The sequence below is a fragment of the Vanrija pseudolonga genome, chromosome 1 (assembly GCF_020906515.1).
Source record: "Vanrija pseudolonga chromosome 1, complete sequence".
Taxonomy (NCBI): Eukaryota; Fungi; Basidiomycota; class Tremellomycetes; order Trichosporonales; family Trichosporonaceae; genus Vanrija; species Vanrija pseudolonga.
The window spans coordinates 2,552,097-2,566,482 of NC_085849.1; the positions used below are offsets into that span (position 1 = coordinate 2,552,097).

A 14,386-nucleotide genomic window follows, 5' to 3' on the forward strand; every position below is an offset into this window, starting at 1 on the left:
GGCTCTCGGCAACAGGCAGGCACCACCAAAACAGACTCGGACAAGAATCCACCCCGAGACACCACCGTTCCTCTCGCTGGTGCGCACCTGATAATACCCAATGAAATAAAGCAAACATCTACAAGCTATAAGCTACCCAAGGCATAGACGGGGGTGGGAACGGCGGGTGTGTCAGAGTCGCGCGACAGACCCGACCGAGCACGACCACCAGTGTCCGAGACAGCGCGAGGCTCCACACCTCCTCACGCCGCCGCACGCGGCAAGATCATGAGGTTGACCTGGATCGGGGTGCCCGCAGGCGACCACGGCGCGTCCATGACGTGCACCGTCTTCCAGCCCCTGTTCTCGTAGAACCTGACTGGGCCCTCGTGCGACTTGACGACATCGAGGACGGGGTATCCCTCCTTGAGCGCCTGCGCGGCCGCGACGTCGTGCAGGCGGCGCCCGAGCCCCGTGCCCGTCTTGGTGATGTCGGTGTAGAAGACGGAGATGCAGCGCAGCTGGGAGATATCGACGCCGTGCGCGCGCGTCCACTCGGGCGCCATGTCGCTGTCCCCGCCCCCCTCGACACGGGTGACGCTCACATGGCCCGCAACTTGGCCGTCTAGCTCGGCGACCCACGCATGCACCTCGGTGTCGCGGATGATGAAGTCGCGCAGCGGGATAGGAAACGGCCAGTCGACGGGGTACTGTGTCTCGGCTTGCTGGCGCGACAGGAGGTCGATGAGCGGCGCAATGTCGCTTTCCTTGCGCGGGCGGATCACTATTGTCGGGGCCGGCTTGGTGTCTTGGGTCATATTGCGGGTGGGAGATGCACAGGGAGATGGGGGAGAGTCGAGACGAGCGCGCGAGAGCCTTTTAACTTGCTTTATCGATGTCTAGAATCGCGCCATTGTTCAAATGTTGAGTCAGAGAAAGATTGTAGCTGATGTTTCAGTCAGATGTCGGAAATGGACCGCCCGCCAGGAGGAGCACGTCACGCGCGCTACATCCAGTCACCCACCCACACCCTACGCGGCCTTTGACGCCACCAACCTCATCCTCCACGTCCAAAGTTCGGGTTCGGCTACACACCACAATCACGACATTGACAACCACTCGTTTACAACACAATGCCAAGGAGCCCAGACGTCGGCTCAGGCCCGGACGCTTACCCACTGCTATCGCGCGCGGCCGCCTCGTCGTCGGCGTCGGCGTCGCGGCGCGCGTCGCCATCACCGTCGCGCAGCGGCTCGCAGCCCGCGTCACGCCCAACCTCGCGGCCATCAGCGGTTGCAAGCCGCAGCACGTCCCCCTTGCAGCCTCCGCCTCCGCCGCGATACCACCTCGATGTCGAGGCCGGCACGTCGGCGCCGTCGTCGGCCCGCGCGTCACCCCGTCTCCAGAACACCAGCATCCGTAAGTCCAGCCGCTGCCGCTGCCGCTGCTTCCCACCCATGCCCATGTGCCCAACCCGCATGTCGTCAGGCACAGCCTGACACGCTCACTGGCTGACAACAACGACGAACGCTGACAACAACGTATCTGCTGCTCGCTGGCCACTCGCGACTGTTTGTTCCTCCTCTCAGTGTTCAAAGCCCCAGACGACGAAGGGGATACCTCGCTCGACCACGACCACGACCACGACGAGCACTCGGCAGAGGCTCCCCTGCTGCGAGATCGCGACCGCCTGACCGCTGAAGAAGAAGACGAACTCATGCTCGCCGAGGGACCGATGAGTGCTACCGGCACGCTGATGGACGGGATAGCCAACGTAAGTGGGCTGTGGGGTGGCGGCCTGCATCGCATCGCATCGCATCGCTGCGGTGTGCTGTGCTGGTCGGTGCTGATCTTGCAGATGGCAAACTCGATCCTCGGCGCCGGCATCATTGGGTACGTCGTGTCGCGTGCGACGCGGTCGCGGTTACTAACCCCCCCAGGCTGCCATATGCCATCAGGCAAGCGGGCTTCGTGACGGGTGTGACGCTGCTCATCGTGCTGGCGGTCGTGACGGACTGGACGATCCGACTAGTCGTGCTCAACGCCAAGCTGAGCGGACGCGACTCGTACATTGACGTAGGTGGGCGCTGTTGGGGCTCAACTGACGCCCAGGTCATGTACCACTGTTTCGGGCCGATCGGCGCGTCGGCCGTCTCCTTCTTCCAGTTTGCGTTCGCGTTCGGAGGGTAAGTCGTGCGACAGGTGCTGTGCTAACAGTAGAATGTGCGCGTTCAACGTCATCATCGGTGACTCCATCCCACCCGTCATTCGCTTCGTCTTCCCCTTCCTCGCTGAGCACGCGGTGCTCAACCTCCTCGTCAACCGCAACTTCATCATCTTCCTCGCCACGGCCACCGTGTCATTCCCTCTCAGTTTGCATCGCGACATTGTCAAGCTGTCCAAATCCTCGAGCTTTGGTGGGTTTGCGATAACTTGTGAAGCTAACCCGCAGCGCTCATCTCCATGGGCGTCATCGTCGCCTCGGTTGTGCTCCGTGGCGTGAGCGTCGACCCCTCGCTGCGCGGCTCGTCGCTAGACGTCTTCTCCATCATGAAGCCCGGCGTCTTCGAGGCCATTGGCGTCATCAGCTTTGCAGTGAGTGTACCCCTGTCTGCCCCGCTGACCCCAGTTTGTGTGCCACCACAACACCATGTTCATCTACAAGTCGATCCAGATGCCCACACTGGACCGCTTCAACGCCGTGACGCACACCTCCACCGGCCTGTCGCTCGTCTGCTGTCTCCTCATGTCGGTGACGGGCTACCTCGTCTTCACCGACAAGACCGAGGGCAACATTCTCAACAACTTTGCAGCCGACGACTGGGTCATCAACTTTGCGCGCTTCTGCTTTGGAGCCAACATGTCGACCACGATCCCGCTGGAAAACTACGTCTGCCGCGAGGTCATTGAGGACTACTACTTCAAGGACCGCGGCTTCTCGCACCGCCGGCACGTGGTCGTGACCTCGCTCATCGTCTTCTCGGCAATGTTCATCTCCCTCCTCACATGCGACCTCGGCGTCGTGCTCGAGATTGCTGGCGGCCTCAGCGCCACGGCCCTCGCCTTCATCTTCCCCGCCGCGGCATACTACACCCTCGTGGGTGGCTCGTGGCACTCCAAGTCCAAGCTCCCCGCCGTCCTCTGCACCACCTTTGGCATCGTTGTCCTCGTCCTCAGCTGCGGCATCACCATCACCAAGACGTTGCGCGGCGAGGTGTCCCACAAGAAATGTACATAGTGAAGCAGCAGCAGCATACCCCACAGCATAGATTTTTTTGCATCATGATGTAGCCATCCTAGTTATGCTTTTGGCGGGGCGTTCAACTTGCCCTTCTTGTTTGTCCCGCTGACAAACAGGCCGTGGGTGAAGCGCCCGTCGAGGCTGAGTAGCGTCGCGGCACGGGGCATGACCTCGACATGGAACTCATTGAAGGGGTACTGTTCCCCGTCGAGCGAGAACGACTTTGTGCCCTCCTTGTCCAAGTTTTCGACTGTGAACGCACGGACTGTGGCGCGTCAGTGCGTGTCCACGCCCCCCCACTCACGCTTGTAGTAGCACTGGTTTTCGTTCCAGTATCCATCTCCGTGCTCGGCGCCGTCAATGGCCGCGATAAACTCCTTGCGCGAGATGACGCGCTGGACGACCATGTCGATCTCGCCCGACCCTGGCAGGACGACGGGCCAGCAGTTGAGGTCGCGCGACACCCACGGCATGAGCCCCGCGTAGAAGTAGCTCAGGCTGTCGCCGTTCTGCCAGCCGCCCATCTTGTCCCCTGGTGTTGTGGGCGGTGATGTTGATTGATCGCGGCGCATGCGCTTGTCCGTATTCGACTCGATCGTGACCCACGAGTCGTTGGGCTGCAGTGGGACGTGGGGCGCGATCGGCCCGTCGTCCTCGCTGCTGCTGCTGCTGTTGCCATTCACGACCGCCTTGGACGACGCCGACGCAGTCTGCGGCCCCTGCACCACTGCGTGCGAGTCGCGCCGCTCACCAGGTTTTAATGGCGTCATGTCGGCGCGTGCCGCGTCCCGTGCCGCCTTGGCCATCGCCTCCTTGTCCGTGTTGGTCACGTCGAAGCGCATGCGCATCTTGTAGTTTTTGCTCTGGACCACGCCGCGCACGTAACCATAGATGAACCGCGTGTCGCCCATCCACCGCAGGTGCTCGGTGCCGAAATCGAGGTCGACCATCATGCCGACGGCGATGGAGAGGAATGAGACGCGCCGCTTCTTTTCTGGCAAGAGGAGGATGGACGCGAGGTCGATGGGGAGGTGCTGGCCTGGGGGTTAGTGGCTGTCCGATTCCCGCCAACCCACCCTTGATGACATTCAGAGCCGCTAGAGCAATGTTGAACGTGTCCTGGATGCCGAAGAGGTTCGTGCTGCACGCACATGCCGAACCGGTAGGCAGCGGCGCAATGGGCGTGCGGAGTGCCTTCTTGCCATCTGGCCGCTCCGCCAGCCCGTTGAGCACCTCGCAGATGATGCCGTCACCCGACGCCGTGGCGATAACACTGGGGGGTCAGCACCTGCGCCACACACACACACGCGACATACTCGTATTTCAGCTCCATGGTCTTTGCAATCTCCTCCGCGTGGTTGCGGTACTGGGTTTCTAACCATGTTAGCCATGCTACACAGGCACCCGCGCGGATGAAACCCACCCTGGAGCTCGATCAAGCACCCCGCCGCCTCGAGAATAGGCAGGACCGTCTCCTTGACGATACTCTTGGCCTTGCCCTTGCCGCCGACAGGGTTGACGAGGAGGAGTACCTTGCGGAACGGGGTCGTGACTGGCGCGAACGTGTCAACAGTGGTCAGGTACTGGGGTGCTCAGACGCCGCCGTGGCGACTTTCACCACTTACCAGGGTACGCGGCGGCCATGACTGCCTCGACAAACGCCTCGGCGTCGGCGATGTGGGTTTGCTCGACGAGGACGTGGATCTTGGTGAGGTGCAGTGCGTGCGAGTTGGCGTTCTTCTGGCGCAGCGCGTGGAGGTCGAGGCGGCGGGGCGCGTCGGCGGTGTTGTTGCCATTGGCGTGGCCGTTGCTGGCTCCGTTCGCTCCGTTCGGCGACGCGCCGTCCGCCAGCCGTGCACGCAGGACCAGCCGCATAGGCGACGACAGGAGGCGCTTTGGCGCTGTGTGTGGGGTCAGTCAGTCAGGCCAGGTCCGCCGCTCGTGCCAGCCAGAGCCAGTGCGCCCCGGCTGGCTGGCGGCCCCGGTGAGCTACTCACGCCTTCCGTCGCTCGAGAGCTGGAGCACGTCGAGCCGCCCGTCGTCGAGGGACAGGAGCCCGCGCGTGCTGTTATGCAGGATGACTGGTACGTCGGTTGCGAGCATGGTGTGTGTGGGAGAAGCAGAGATGGACAAGAGTAGAGTCAAAGATGCATGGTCGCAGAACTGCGCGCAGCAGCATGTACTACGACCCCATATTGCTGACAGCGGTAGTGGCCTGGCCACCCGGCGTCCGCAACTTGCGGCGGGCGGTCAAGACGCGCCGCGCGGTGTCCGGCCGAGCTGGCCGGTGGATAACAACATGGGTGGCGCAATGAAAGTGAGATTTTTGGTCCCGCTAATGGCGTCCTAATACCGACCCAGACGTGCGACAAGGGGACCGACGGGTCTGGGCCGGCGGCGGCGGGAATTACAACGGGGGTGCCTGGGAGGGAAGCAGCCAGCCAGCCGAAGGCCGAAGGAAGCGAAGCGCGCAGCACGTGACTGTGGCCACGCGAGCAAACTCGGGGCCTCCGCTGAGCGCCGCCCAGCGCCCAGCGTATCGGATTTGGGCGTGAGATAAGAATATCCCTCCGCCTGGGAGTTTGCGGTGGAGGCGGGCCAGCATCAGCACCACAGCACCCGTCACCACACACGATCGAGTCCCACGATCCCACACTTGACTCTGCTCCACCCACCTCAACCCCAACGACAATGACAGCGACGATGGCGCCCCCCGAGTCCCCAGCGACAGCGACGGCCACCCCTCTAGCAGCCGCCAAGGCGGCGGCCGCGGCAGCGGCAACGAGCACATCCACCACGGCGGCGGACACGCCGAGCGCCGCGCCCCCCGGCGCAGGCCATCTACACCTCTCGCATGCGCCGCGGGCGCACTTCAGCACCCAGCGCGCAGCGTACCCGCTCAAGCTGCTCACGCCGAACTCGCTCCCGTCCCAGCCGCAGAACGTGCGACTCGCCTACTCGCTCGCGTACGGCGGCGGCCTGGTCGCCGGCGACTTGGTGCAGCTGGACGTCAAGGTCGACGACGGCTGCGGCCTCGTGCTGCTCACGCAGGGCTCGACAAAGGTGTTCAAGCACCGCCCGGGCATGCGGCCCAAGTCGCACCAGATCTCGCGGATCGTCAGCGCCGGCGACGGGCCAGCGCCGACGACCCGCCAGCGCCTGCACATCGCGCTCGAGCCCGGCGCGTTCTTGCTCCTCATGCCCGACTCGCTCAGCCCGTTCCGCGCCTCCTCGTACGCGCAGGCACAGCGCGTGACGCTCCCCGCTGATGGGAGCGCGAGCGCCCTCGTGCTGGACTGGGTCAACTCGGGCCGCGGGGCGCGCGCGCCGGCCCCAATGCACTCTGGCCCTCCTGGCGGCGTGCGCGACCTCCAGAAGAAGGCGGCAGCGGCGGCGGCCAACGGCGCGGCGGCGGAGGGCGCAGAGGCGCCGGCAGGTGTCCCTGACGACGAGGTCTGGGCCATGGCGTACTACTCCAGCACGAACGAGATCGTCGTCGGCGACGAGGTCATCGCCCGGGAGCGCATGGTGCTCGACAACAGGGCGCATGACACGGGGGATGTCGGCTCTGGGCTCAGCCCTGCAGCGGTCCGCCTCGCGCCGTACCACGTCTACGCGACGGTCCTGCTCGAGGGCCCCCACTTCGCCCAGCTCAGAGCACACATGGACAAGGTCGTGGACGGCACGTCCCAGTTCCAGCTCCCCCGCCCCCCGGGTCTCCTGTGGTCGTACTCGTCTCTGTCGGACACTGGCGGCATCATCCGTGTCGCCGGCCTCGAGGTCGAGGACGTGCGTGACTGGCTCCGCGCCGCGCTCACTGCTGGCGGCGTGAACGAGCTCGTCGGCCAAGGACTGTGGCCCCGGTGCATCTAGGCGAACGGCATCGCTCGAAGCCAGCTTGAAGACAAATCGAACATACCGACATTAATGAAGAATTGCTCCAGCCACCGACACCGATACCCACACACACGCATGCATCGCGGCGCTGCTACTACAACATGACATGAACTAAATGCACCCGGATCCACGACACTGGCCAACCCCTCTCTACGCCGTCGTCAACTCTGCAGCAGTCTCGATAAACTGGTACGCCTCGTCGCGCGTAATCGTCTGGATCGTAGACACCTTTTGCTTGTCAAAGTAGACACCGTAGAACTTGTCCGCCTGGACGAGCATTTCCGGTCGGAAGGTAGTCGTGATGAACTGCGCAGACTGCGATAGCGAGTGAATCATGGCGGCAACAGCCGTGCGGTACTGGGGGTCGAGGTTGGCGTCAATCTCGTCGAACAGGTAGAAGGGCGCGGGGTCACACTTCTGGATGGCGAAGACGGTTGCCAGTGCAACTAGTGACTTTTGGCCACCAGACAGCTGCTTGATGCGTTGACCCTCGTCCTGCTTCGAGTTGAACGACACCTGGATCGAGATGCCAGTGTAATTGTCAATCTCGCTCTTGTCGCGGCCACGGCCAGACTCGGCAGTCTCGTCGTCCTAGAATGGGTCAGCACAGCCACTAAGGAAACCATCACTACTTACAATGTAACCTGGGGCGCGCTTCTGAATGACGAGCTCTCCACGACCCGCAGGTACAAGCTGCTGGAAGACCTCCTCAAAGTAGTTGGCGACTTGCCTGAAGGTCCGCTCAATAGCCTCGTCCTTGCGCTGGTCCAGCGTTCGGATAAGCTCGTTGATCGAGTCGGCAGAGCGGTCGAGTTCCTCCTGTCGCTGCAGGTGATCGTCACGCTGCTTGGTAAAGTTGTTGTACTGCTCCAGTGCCTTTTTGTTGACGTGCGCGTACTTTCGCAAACCGTCCTGAACCTTTTGCAATCGGTGGGCCAGCTCAGACGCAGACTTGCTGGTGAACTTGGTGAATGCCTCCTCAGGCAACACTCCAAGATCACGAATCGAGTTGCTAAACTCCTCCTTACGGCTTAGAAGGGTCTGCTTCTTGGCCAGACTGCGATCGCTGTTCTTCTGCGCCTTCATGATCGCTCGGGTGGCCTCGAGCTGCTGGTTGGTGACCTCGTCGAGCTGGCTTGCCCGGTTCGAGATCTCGGCGTTGAGCTCGTCGACCTCCTCCTCGGTCGCTGACTACGTTAGCAATCCCCCAGGTACTAAACAGCACAACTCACTCTTAACCTGCTCCGACAGCTGCTCGAGGGAGCGAGTGAGGTTGCGCAGCTCGGCCTTACGCTGGTCAATCTCGCCGGCCTGCAGGATACCCGTCCCGCTCGCGTCGTCAAGGTCGTCCAGCTTGCGACGGATCTCCTCACGCTTGCGACGAAGACTCTCGCTCAGCTCGATATCCAGTGTGTTGTGCTCGGAAGAAACCTGTCACACGTTAGCTTCCACTCCAGGAGTCCAACCCATACCTTCTGCCTAGCTTGCGTGGCCTCCAAGAGTCCCTGCTTCTGCGTCTCCACAGTAAGAGACAACGTCTCCAACTGCTGCACCTCAGCCGGGGAGAGTTGCTGCTGAAGAGGCGCCTTGACTTCCTCCTCCAGAGCTCTGCGCTTGGTAGTTGTGCCACGCAGGTCACCCTCGGCATCAATCAGAGCAGTGTCCAGACGCGACACACGCTGGCGCGATTGCTCCTCCTCACGCTGAGTCCAGTTCGCTTGCCTTGCCTGGTGGGAGCGGTCCTCGAGCAAAGACTTGCGCTTGGCGTCAAGACGCTGAATCTCACCCATCGTCGCTGTGATCTGTTGCTCGAGCTGGGTAAGGCCGTCCTTCACTTCGGTAAAGTGCTTCGAGTCGTTCTCGTAGAGTTCGCGCCACTTCTTGGCGTGGCGGACAGCGTCCAGACGCGACCTCTTAATGTCGTGGTAACCACCAGTCAGGGCGCCCTTCCTGTCAACACGGTCACCATCGTTGGTCACGGCGTTGAGTCCGTGAGAGCGGCTGTATTGAGCGGCAACCTTGAGGTCCTCGCAGACAATGGTCCGGCCAAACACCTGCTCAAACGCCATTCGGTAGGCAGGGTCGAAGCGAAGCTTGGAGATCAAGGGAACGGCGTCATCGGACTGGGGATACTGAACGTTGACACTCCGCAGCCGGTTGAGGGGCATGAAGGTGACACGGCCACTCTTCTCCTTGTTCATAGACTCGATCAGACGGTCCGCGGTCTCGTCATTGTCAACGACAACGTGGAAGAGGCTGGAAGTCTGTCAGGGAGCTGCCCAACGCGGTTGCCTCAACCCACCTAGTGCCTGCTACAGTCTCAACCGCAGCCTTGTACCTGTCTGAAACCTCAAACAACTCGTACAGCGCTCCGTACACGCCATCGAGGTTGAGTCGCTTTGCAATCGTGCGGACAGCGCGCAGTCCATGGCTCGTGTCCTGCACTGTTAGCACGATTCTCACAGTCACCAGAACTCACCCTGTCCATCGTGCTTTGCAGCGATCGCTCAGCGTTGTCGAGCTCACTCTTGGCGTTGGTGACAGACTGGGCGAGCTTTCCATCCTCGCGCCAGAGCTCCTTGCGCTTCTCTTGCATGGTGTCCAAGTCTGTCCTGAGCTTAGAGATGCTCTCGCTTGCCTCTTTTAAGGCGTCACGACGCTCGTCTTCACCCCGATTCTGCGCCTCGGACCTAGCAGCGACTTCGTCAAGTTGAGCCTTGGCTCCGTCCAGATCTCTCCTCAAGCTGTCGATGGTCTTCTGCAGGTGCTTCTCGTATGACTTCAGGTTGGTAATTTCCTGGTTGAGGTAGTTGTCGCGCTCGGCCTTGGACTTGAACTGGCGAGTTCGGCCCTGCTTGGCGTACAAGACCTCGAGTTGGGATTGAGTGCCCTCAAGGCTGGAATGTTAACATGAAGTTCACAAGGCGCACTCACGCTTCCCTAGCCTGGCGCTCCTCAGCCAGACGCGTCTCCAGCTCAGCCTTGACCTCAGCCAGGCGCTTGGTACCCTTTGCTAACTTCTTCTCGACAACCTCAAACTGCTCCTTGAGCTCCAAGCGCCGGGTCTCTCCGGCCTCGCCAGCGGCTTCAAAGTCGGCGATCACACATTCAACTTCGGTCTTGGCCTGGACGAGGTCGGCCAACTCTGACTCGTACTGCTGAAGCGAGATGGAAGCCGTTGAAAGCGAGTGCTTTGCCTTGGTCAACTCCTCCTCGAGATGCTGCGTCTTGGCTTCCAGATCGCGGAACTCTTTGTGTCGCTCGTTGGTGACGTGGATCTCCTGGTTCTTGTCCTCCTCAAGCTGGTCCAGTGCGGCGGTAACCTCGTCGAGGTCGCGCTGGTTGATGGTGTACTCGAGAGAGCGGCGGTCCTTGTCGAGCTTCTGGTATTTCTTGAGCTCTTCCTTCTCGGATTCGAGTTCGCCAAGACGCTCCTGGATGGTCGCGAGGAGCGACTCAATATGCTCGCGCTTCCTGTCCGTGTCCTCAATGATCTTGGTCGACTCGGCACGCTTCTGCTCGTACACCTTGGTACCAGCAACTTCCTTGAGCAGGTTCAGGCGCTCCTCATCGGTCATGTTGGTGAGTCGGGTGATCTAGACACATGTCAGTTTTCCCCAACGTCACGATGAGCAACTTACGCGTCCTTGAGGTACAATGTAGTAGGGGTTGCTTCGGGAGAAGCCAGCGCTCTCGAGGAGGTTCAAGACCTCAGCCTTGGTGACACTCTTGCGATCCAGCGAGTACTCGTCCTTCTTCAGACCGATTGTTCGTCGCAGATGGACCTCATCCAAGGAAGTAGGGAAGCGTCCATCTTTGTCTGGAGGTGGATGTCAGTCATGGTACCTAGGGTATGAGCCGGTGCTGCTCACTGTCGAACACAATCTCGACGTAGGCGGACAGGGTCGTCGTAGTGCTCGTTCCCTCGTGAAGGAGGCGCTGACGCTCCTCTCGGTTCATGTTCTGGTAGTCATCGGAGAGGACGAAGCGGATGGCTGTGGGCGTGAGCACAAGAGGCTTGGCGCGGGGGAAGGTGACTGACCCGCGAAGAAGTTGGACTTTCCACTCCCATTGCGACCAACAACGACGTTGTGTCCTGGACTATACAGCGTCAGCTACACCTGCAGTGGATGGCCCGAAGTACACACGAGAATGGATCAACGGCGACTTGGTCACGATAGGACTTGAAGCCCTGGATGGTGATCGTTTTGATGTGCTGAGGTGTGAGCTCATGGCAGACAGCGAGGGGGGAGGAGCTCACCATTGTAGCACAGCCCTGTCACGTCGTGCTCTCTCGTCAAGGTTCACGACACTGAGTGTGTTTGAGTATCGAGATTTGCTTGTAGTTGAGGTTGGATGGGGTTGTTGACAATGCTGAGAGAGGTGCGAATGGGGTGGAGGAAGGTTGCGCGGTTCAGTTCTGATTGACAGTCACGGAAACACGAACGCGTACTTAGGACGACGCGTCTAGCCCAGGGCGGCAACAAACGCAGTCAACCCCGCTCACCCACTTTGGCGCAGAGTGGGGGGTACGGATAAATTTTTGACTGTGTATCGGTGTTATTGTAATGAGACTTTACACACTTTCTAATCTCAGCCAAAAGGTGGCATTAGTCGGACCCCAAGGTGGGTGATGTCATACTCAACAATAACAACGAGAGATTCTGCATCAACACTCTTGCTCTCGTCCAACTTCTCCTTCCTTTGACAACAAACAATCCCCTCTTGGTCAGCCAGATACCTACATATACTCAATTCGAGCCATGGACGACGACGCTGATGACCTCCGCATCGCTGCAATGCTTCAGCAGTACGTATCCTGCCAAAGCACCTCGACTCGACTGACCGCACCGTAGTGCTGCTCAGACATCAAGCTCGCGTGCCGGCGAGAGGGGGCCTGTCCCACGCCCTGGGCGCAACAAGGAGTTTGACCGATACGTGCGCGATACCTTTGGAGAGATTGATCCCGAACAGGCGGACGAGGCTGAGCTGAGGAGGTGTGTAGCTCCCAGCCCGACGGAGTTTATCCAACTTACACTCCTAGGGCTGCATGGGTGACATGGAAGACTGCCGCTCCATCAGCTGGCCCCTCAAGAGCGTCTTCCAGAGGTTCAATGTCAGAGGATGAAGAACTCGCTAGGTGGGTGTTCGCGAAGCTTTCGCCGCTGACAGTTACCAGGGCGTTGGCTCTGTCTGCCGAAGAGCATAAGGCCGCACGAGGCGCAAGTAGGGCAGGCTCAAACTCTTCATCGCCAATCGTCATTGACGATGATGACGACGAGGACCTCCAGGCTGCCATCGCACTGTCCACGGCCGAGTCAAAGAACCCGACGCCCTTGGCAAGGGACAGGAAGCGAGAAGAGACCCCCGAGGCGGAGAGGAAGATGCTTGAGGAGTAGGTTGGGTGAGAGGTCTGTATGCTGACCCACACAGAGCTCTAGCCGCATCGCTTGCCGATGCAGAGAAGGGGAAGGGGAAGCCTCCGCCAGCCAGTGAGGCCGATGAGTTGGATGAAATCCTAGAGGAAGACGATGTCGACATCGAAGCCGCCAACGCTGCGTTCCAAGCCGAGAGAGAGGCTTCAAGAGAAAAGCAGCAGAGGGAACGCGACGCCAAGCGCTTAAAGGTTGAGCCTGTGTCGGCCCAACCATCATCGGCCTCTGCCTCGTCGTCTACCAAGCCTGGCTCCTCTGGCGACGCAACTCCCGTGGAGCCGGCAGCGGCCGGCGGGGGCTTGAAGCTTGGCGGACTGTTAGTCGATCGCGCACAGTTGGAGAGGGAGCGACTGGCACGGCAGGCAGCCAAGGAGGGCAAACCGGCCCCAAGCACCAAACCTACCCAGGCCACCACCGCTCCTTCATCAAACCCACCAACGTCGTCATCGCACCAGCAGCAGCCCGCTGCCTCTACAAGTGTCCCCGGTTCGTCAAGCGCACCGACAAGGATGCCAAACCACCCCCTTCAGACCGCTTTGTCTCCACCAAGCGACACTGCAGGCCAGTACTTCCTGGACGGGGAGCTCCGCCATGTGGCCCTCAAGATCGGAAACTCGAACACTGGAAGGACCTTCTCTCCTCAGCAGGTGTTTGGAGACGTAAGTGAGCGCGACCAGCAGACAGCTGACGACCAGCGTTCGCAGATGAGGCTCCTCATAATTTCCAGCTTTGTCTGGGATGAGGAGTGGATTTCCACGTTCCTCCCTTCACCCGAGGACGTCCCGACCGTGCAGGTGTGCAGGCCTCCCGGGTATGACAACGAGCGGATGTCAAAGTCTGGCAAGCTGCAGCCCACTGAGTCTGGTGCGGTTATGAGCTATCCATACATGGATGGCAAGCGGGGATCGGAGCACATGAAGTTTGCTTGGATCTTCTACAAGACTGGTCGCCTGCGCGTGGCTGTCATGACCGCCAACATGGTCGACTATGACTGGGAGCAGATTGAGAATGTGAGTTGCGAGAATGCTTCTCGATGCCGTTGAGACGCTGTTCTGACGCCCTCAGACTGTCTTTGTCCAAGACTTCCTTCCAAACAAGTCGTCTGGCAGCGCGAAGGGCAAGGATAAGGATCTTCCCGACTTCCCAGCACAGTTTGCGTGGCTGTTCGCGCACCTCAAGATCCCAAAGGCCCTCAAGTTCCTCGCTGAGAACCACCCATTCGGTTCTGTTATCCCCATCAAGCACTCGGATGCGAGTTTCGCAGACCTGAGCAAGTACGACTGGAGCCGTGTCCAGGTGCGCGTCGTGATGAGCGTTGCGGGAGTGTACAAGGGCTTCGACAACATGGCTCAGTTTGGAAGCTGTCGCCTGGGAAAGGTGGTTGCTGAAGAGGGATGGACGGCGCCCAAGGGCGAGAGACTGGTGGCAGAGTACCAGGTGAGTGTACGCTCACGCCTACATACTAATGCGTAGGGATCCTCACTCGGCTCTTACAGCACCGACTGGATGAACAACTTCTACCAGACCATTTCGGGACAAAGCCTCGACTACATTTCTCGCCAGCCAAAAGCCGCGGCCTGGCCGCCCATCAAGGTCATCTTCCCAACGCTGGCCACGGTCGACGCGAGTCGCCTGGGGCGTAATGGTGGAGGAACCATGTTCAGCGGCAAGTCGTTCAATGACAAGACGTCCTCGCTATTCCACGACGCCAACTCGAAGCGCGGCGGTGTGCTTATGCACACTAAGGTGAGCCGAGTCACCAAGATCAAGCTGACATAACAGATGCTCATCGGGGTGTTTGAGCCCAGCACGTCCCTCTTCTCGCCCAGTAAGA

At 60.5% G+C, this 14,386-nt stretch overlaps 5 protein-coding genes across 6 annotated transcripts; 2 read left to right on the forward strand and 3 right to left on the reverse strand.

Annotated features, from left to right (window-relative positions):
• Positions 1-242: 242 nt before the first annotated feature.
• On the reverse strand, positions 243-797 carry LOC62_01G000970 (uncharacterized protein; the record flags this gene model as incomplete). The annotated part of the gene is made up of 1 exon (XM_062767437.1): positions 243-797. The coding sequence occupies one exon, from the start codon at positions 795-797 to the stop codon at positions 243-245; it is 555 nt and encodes a 184-aa protein (XP_062623421.1).
• Positions 798-1,132: 335 nt separating this feature from the next.
• AVT2 (Vacuolar amino acid transporter 2) lies at positions 1,133-3,222 on the forward strand. The gene is made up of 8 exons (XM_062767438.1): positions 1,133-1,398; positions 1,569-1,753; positions 1,838-1,872; positions 1,920-2,055; positions 2,092-2,165; positions 2,200-2,396; positions 2,432-2,574; positions 2,609-3,222. Exons 2-8 carry the CDS (start codon positions 1,697-1,699, stop codon positions 3,215-3,217), a joined length of 1,251 nt encoding a protein of 416 aa, XP_062623422.1. The 5' UTR covers positions 1,133-1,398; positions 1,569-1,696; the 3' UTR covers positions 3,218-3,222.
• Positions 3,223-3,236: 14 nt separating this feature from the next.
• LCB4 (Sphingoid long chain base kinase 4) lies at positions 3,237-5,359 on the reverse strand. The gene is made up of 7 exons (XM_062767439.1): positions 5,218-5,359; positions 4,846-5,121; positions 4,644-4,772; positions 4,528-4,594; positions 4,297-4,493; positions 3,525-4,259; positions 3,237-3,485 (listed from the first exon to the last, which is right to left on the reverse strand). Exons 1-7 carry the CDS (start codon positions 5,321-5,323, stop codon positions 3,280-3,282), a joined length of 1,716 nt encoding a protein of 571 aa, XP_062623423.1. The 5' UTR covers positions 5,324-5,359; the 3' UTR covers positions 3,237-3,279.
• A 474-nt stretch (positions 5,360-5,833) lies between these two features.
• On the reverse strand, positions 5,834-11,525 carry sudA (the record flags this gene model as incomplete). Of its 2 annotated transcripts, XM_062767441.1 has the most annotated exons (12): positions 5,834-7,708; positions 7,754-8,304; positions 8,350-8,548; positions 8,590-9,373; positions 9,420-9,556; positions 9,597-10,014; positions 10,052-10,713; positions 10,759-10,937; positions 10,990-11,112; positions 11,160-11,218; positions 11,266-11,333; positions 11,379-11,525. In XM_062767441.1, the coding sequence occupies 12 exons, from the start codon at positions 11,379-11,381 to the stop codon at positions 7,268-7,270; spliced, it is 3,624 nt and encodes a 1,207-aa protein (XP_062623426.1). The 2 variants fall into 2 exon arrangements, with proteins under 2 accessions (XP_062623426.1, XP_062623425.1); XM_062767442.1 differs by lacking the exons at positions 7,754-8,304; positions 8,350-8,548; positions 8,590-9,373; ... (6 more) ...; positions 11,266-11,333; positions 11,379-11,525 and having other exon boundaries at positions 6,175-6,246; positions 6,268-6,684.
• Positions 5,912-7,093, forward strand: URED (Urease accessory protein D; the record flags this gene model as incomplete). The annotated part of the gene is made up of 1 exon (XM_062767440.1): positions 5,912-7,093. The coding sequence occupies one exon, from the start codon at positions 5,912-5,914 to the stop codon at positions 7,091-7,093; it is 1,182 nt and encodes a 393-aa protein (XP_062623424.1).
• Positions 11,526-14,386: the final 2,861 nt, after the last annotated feature.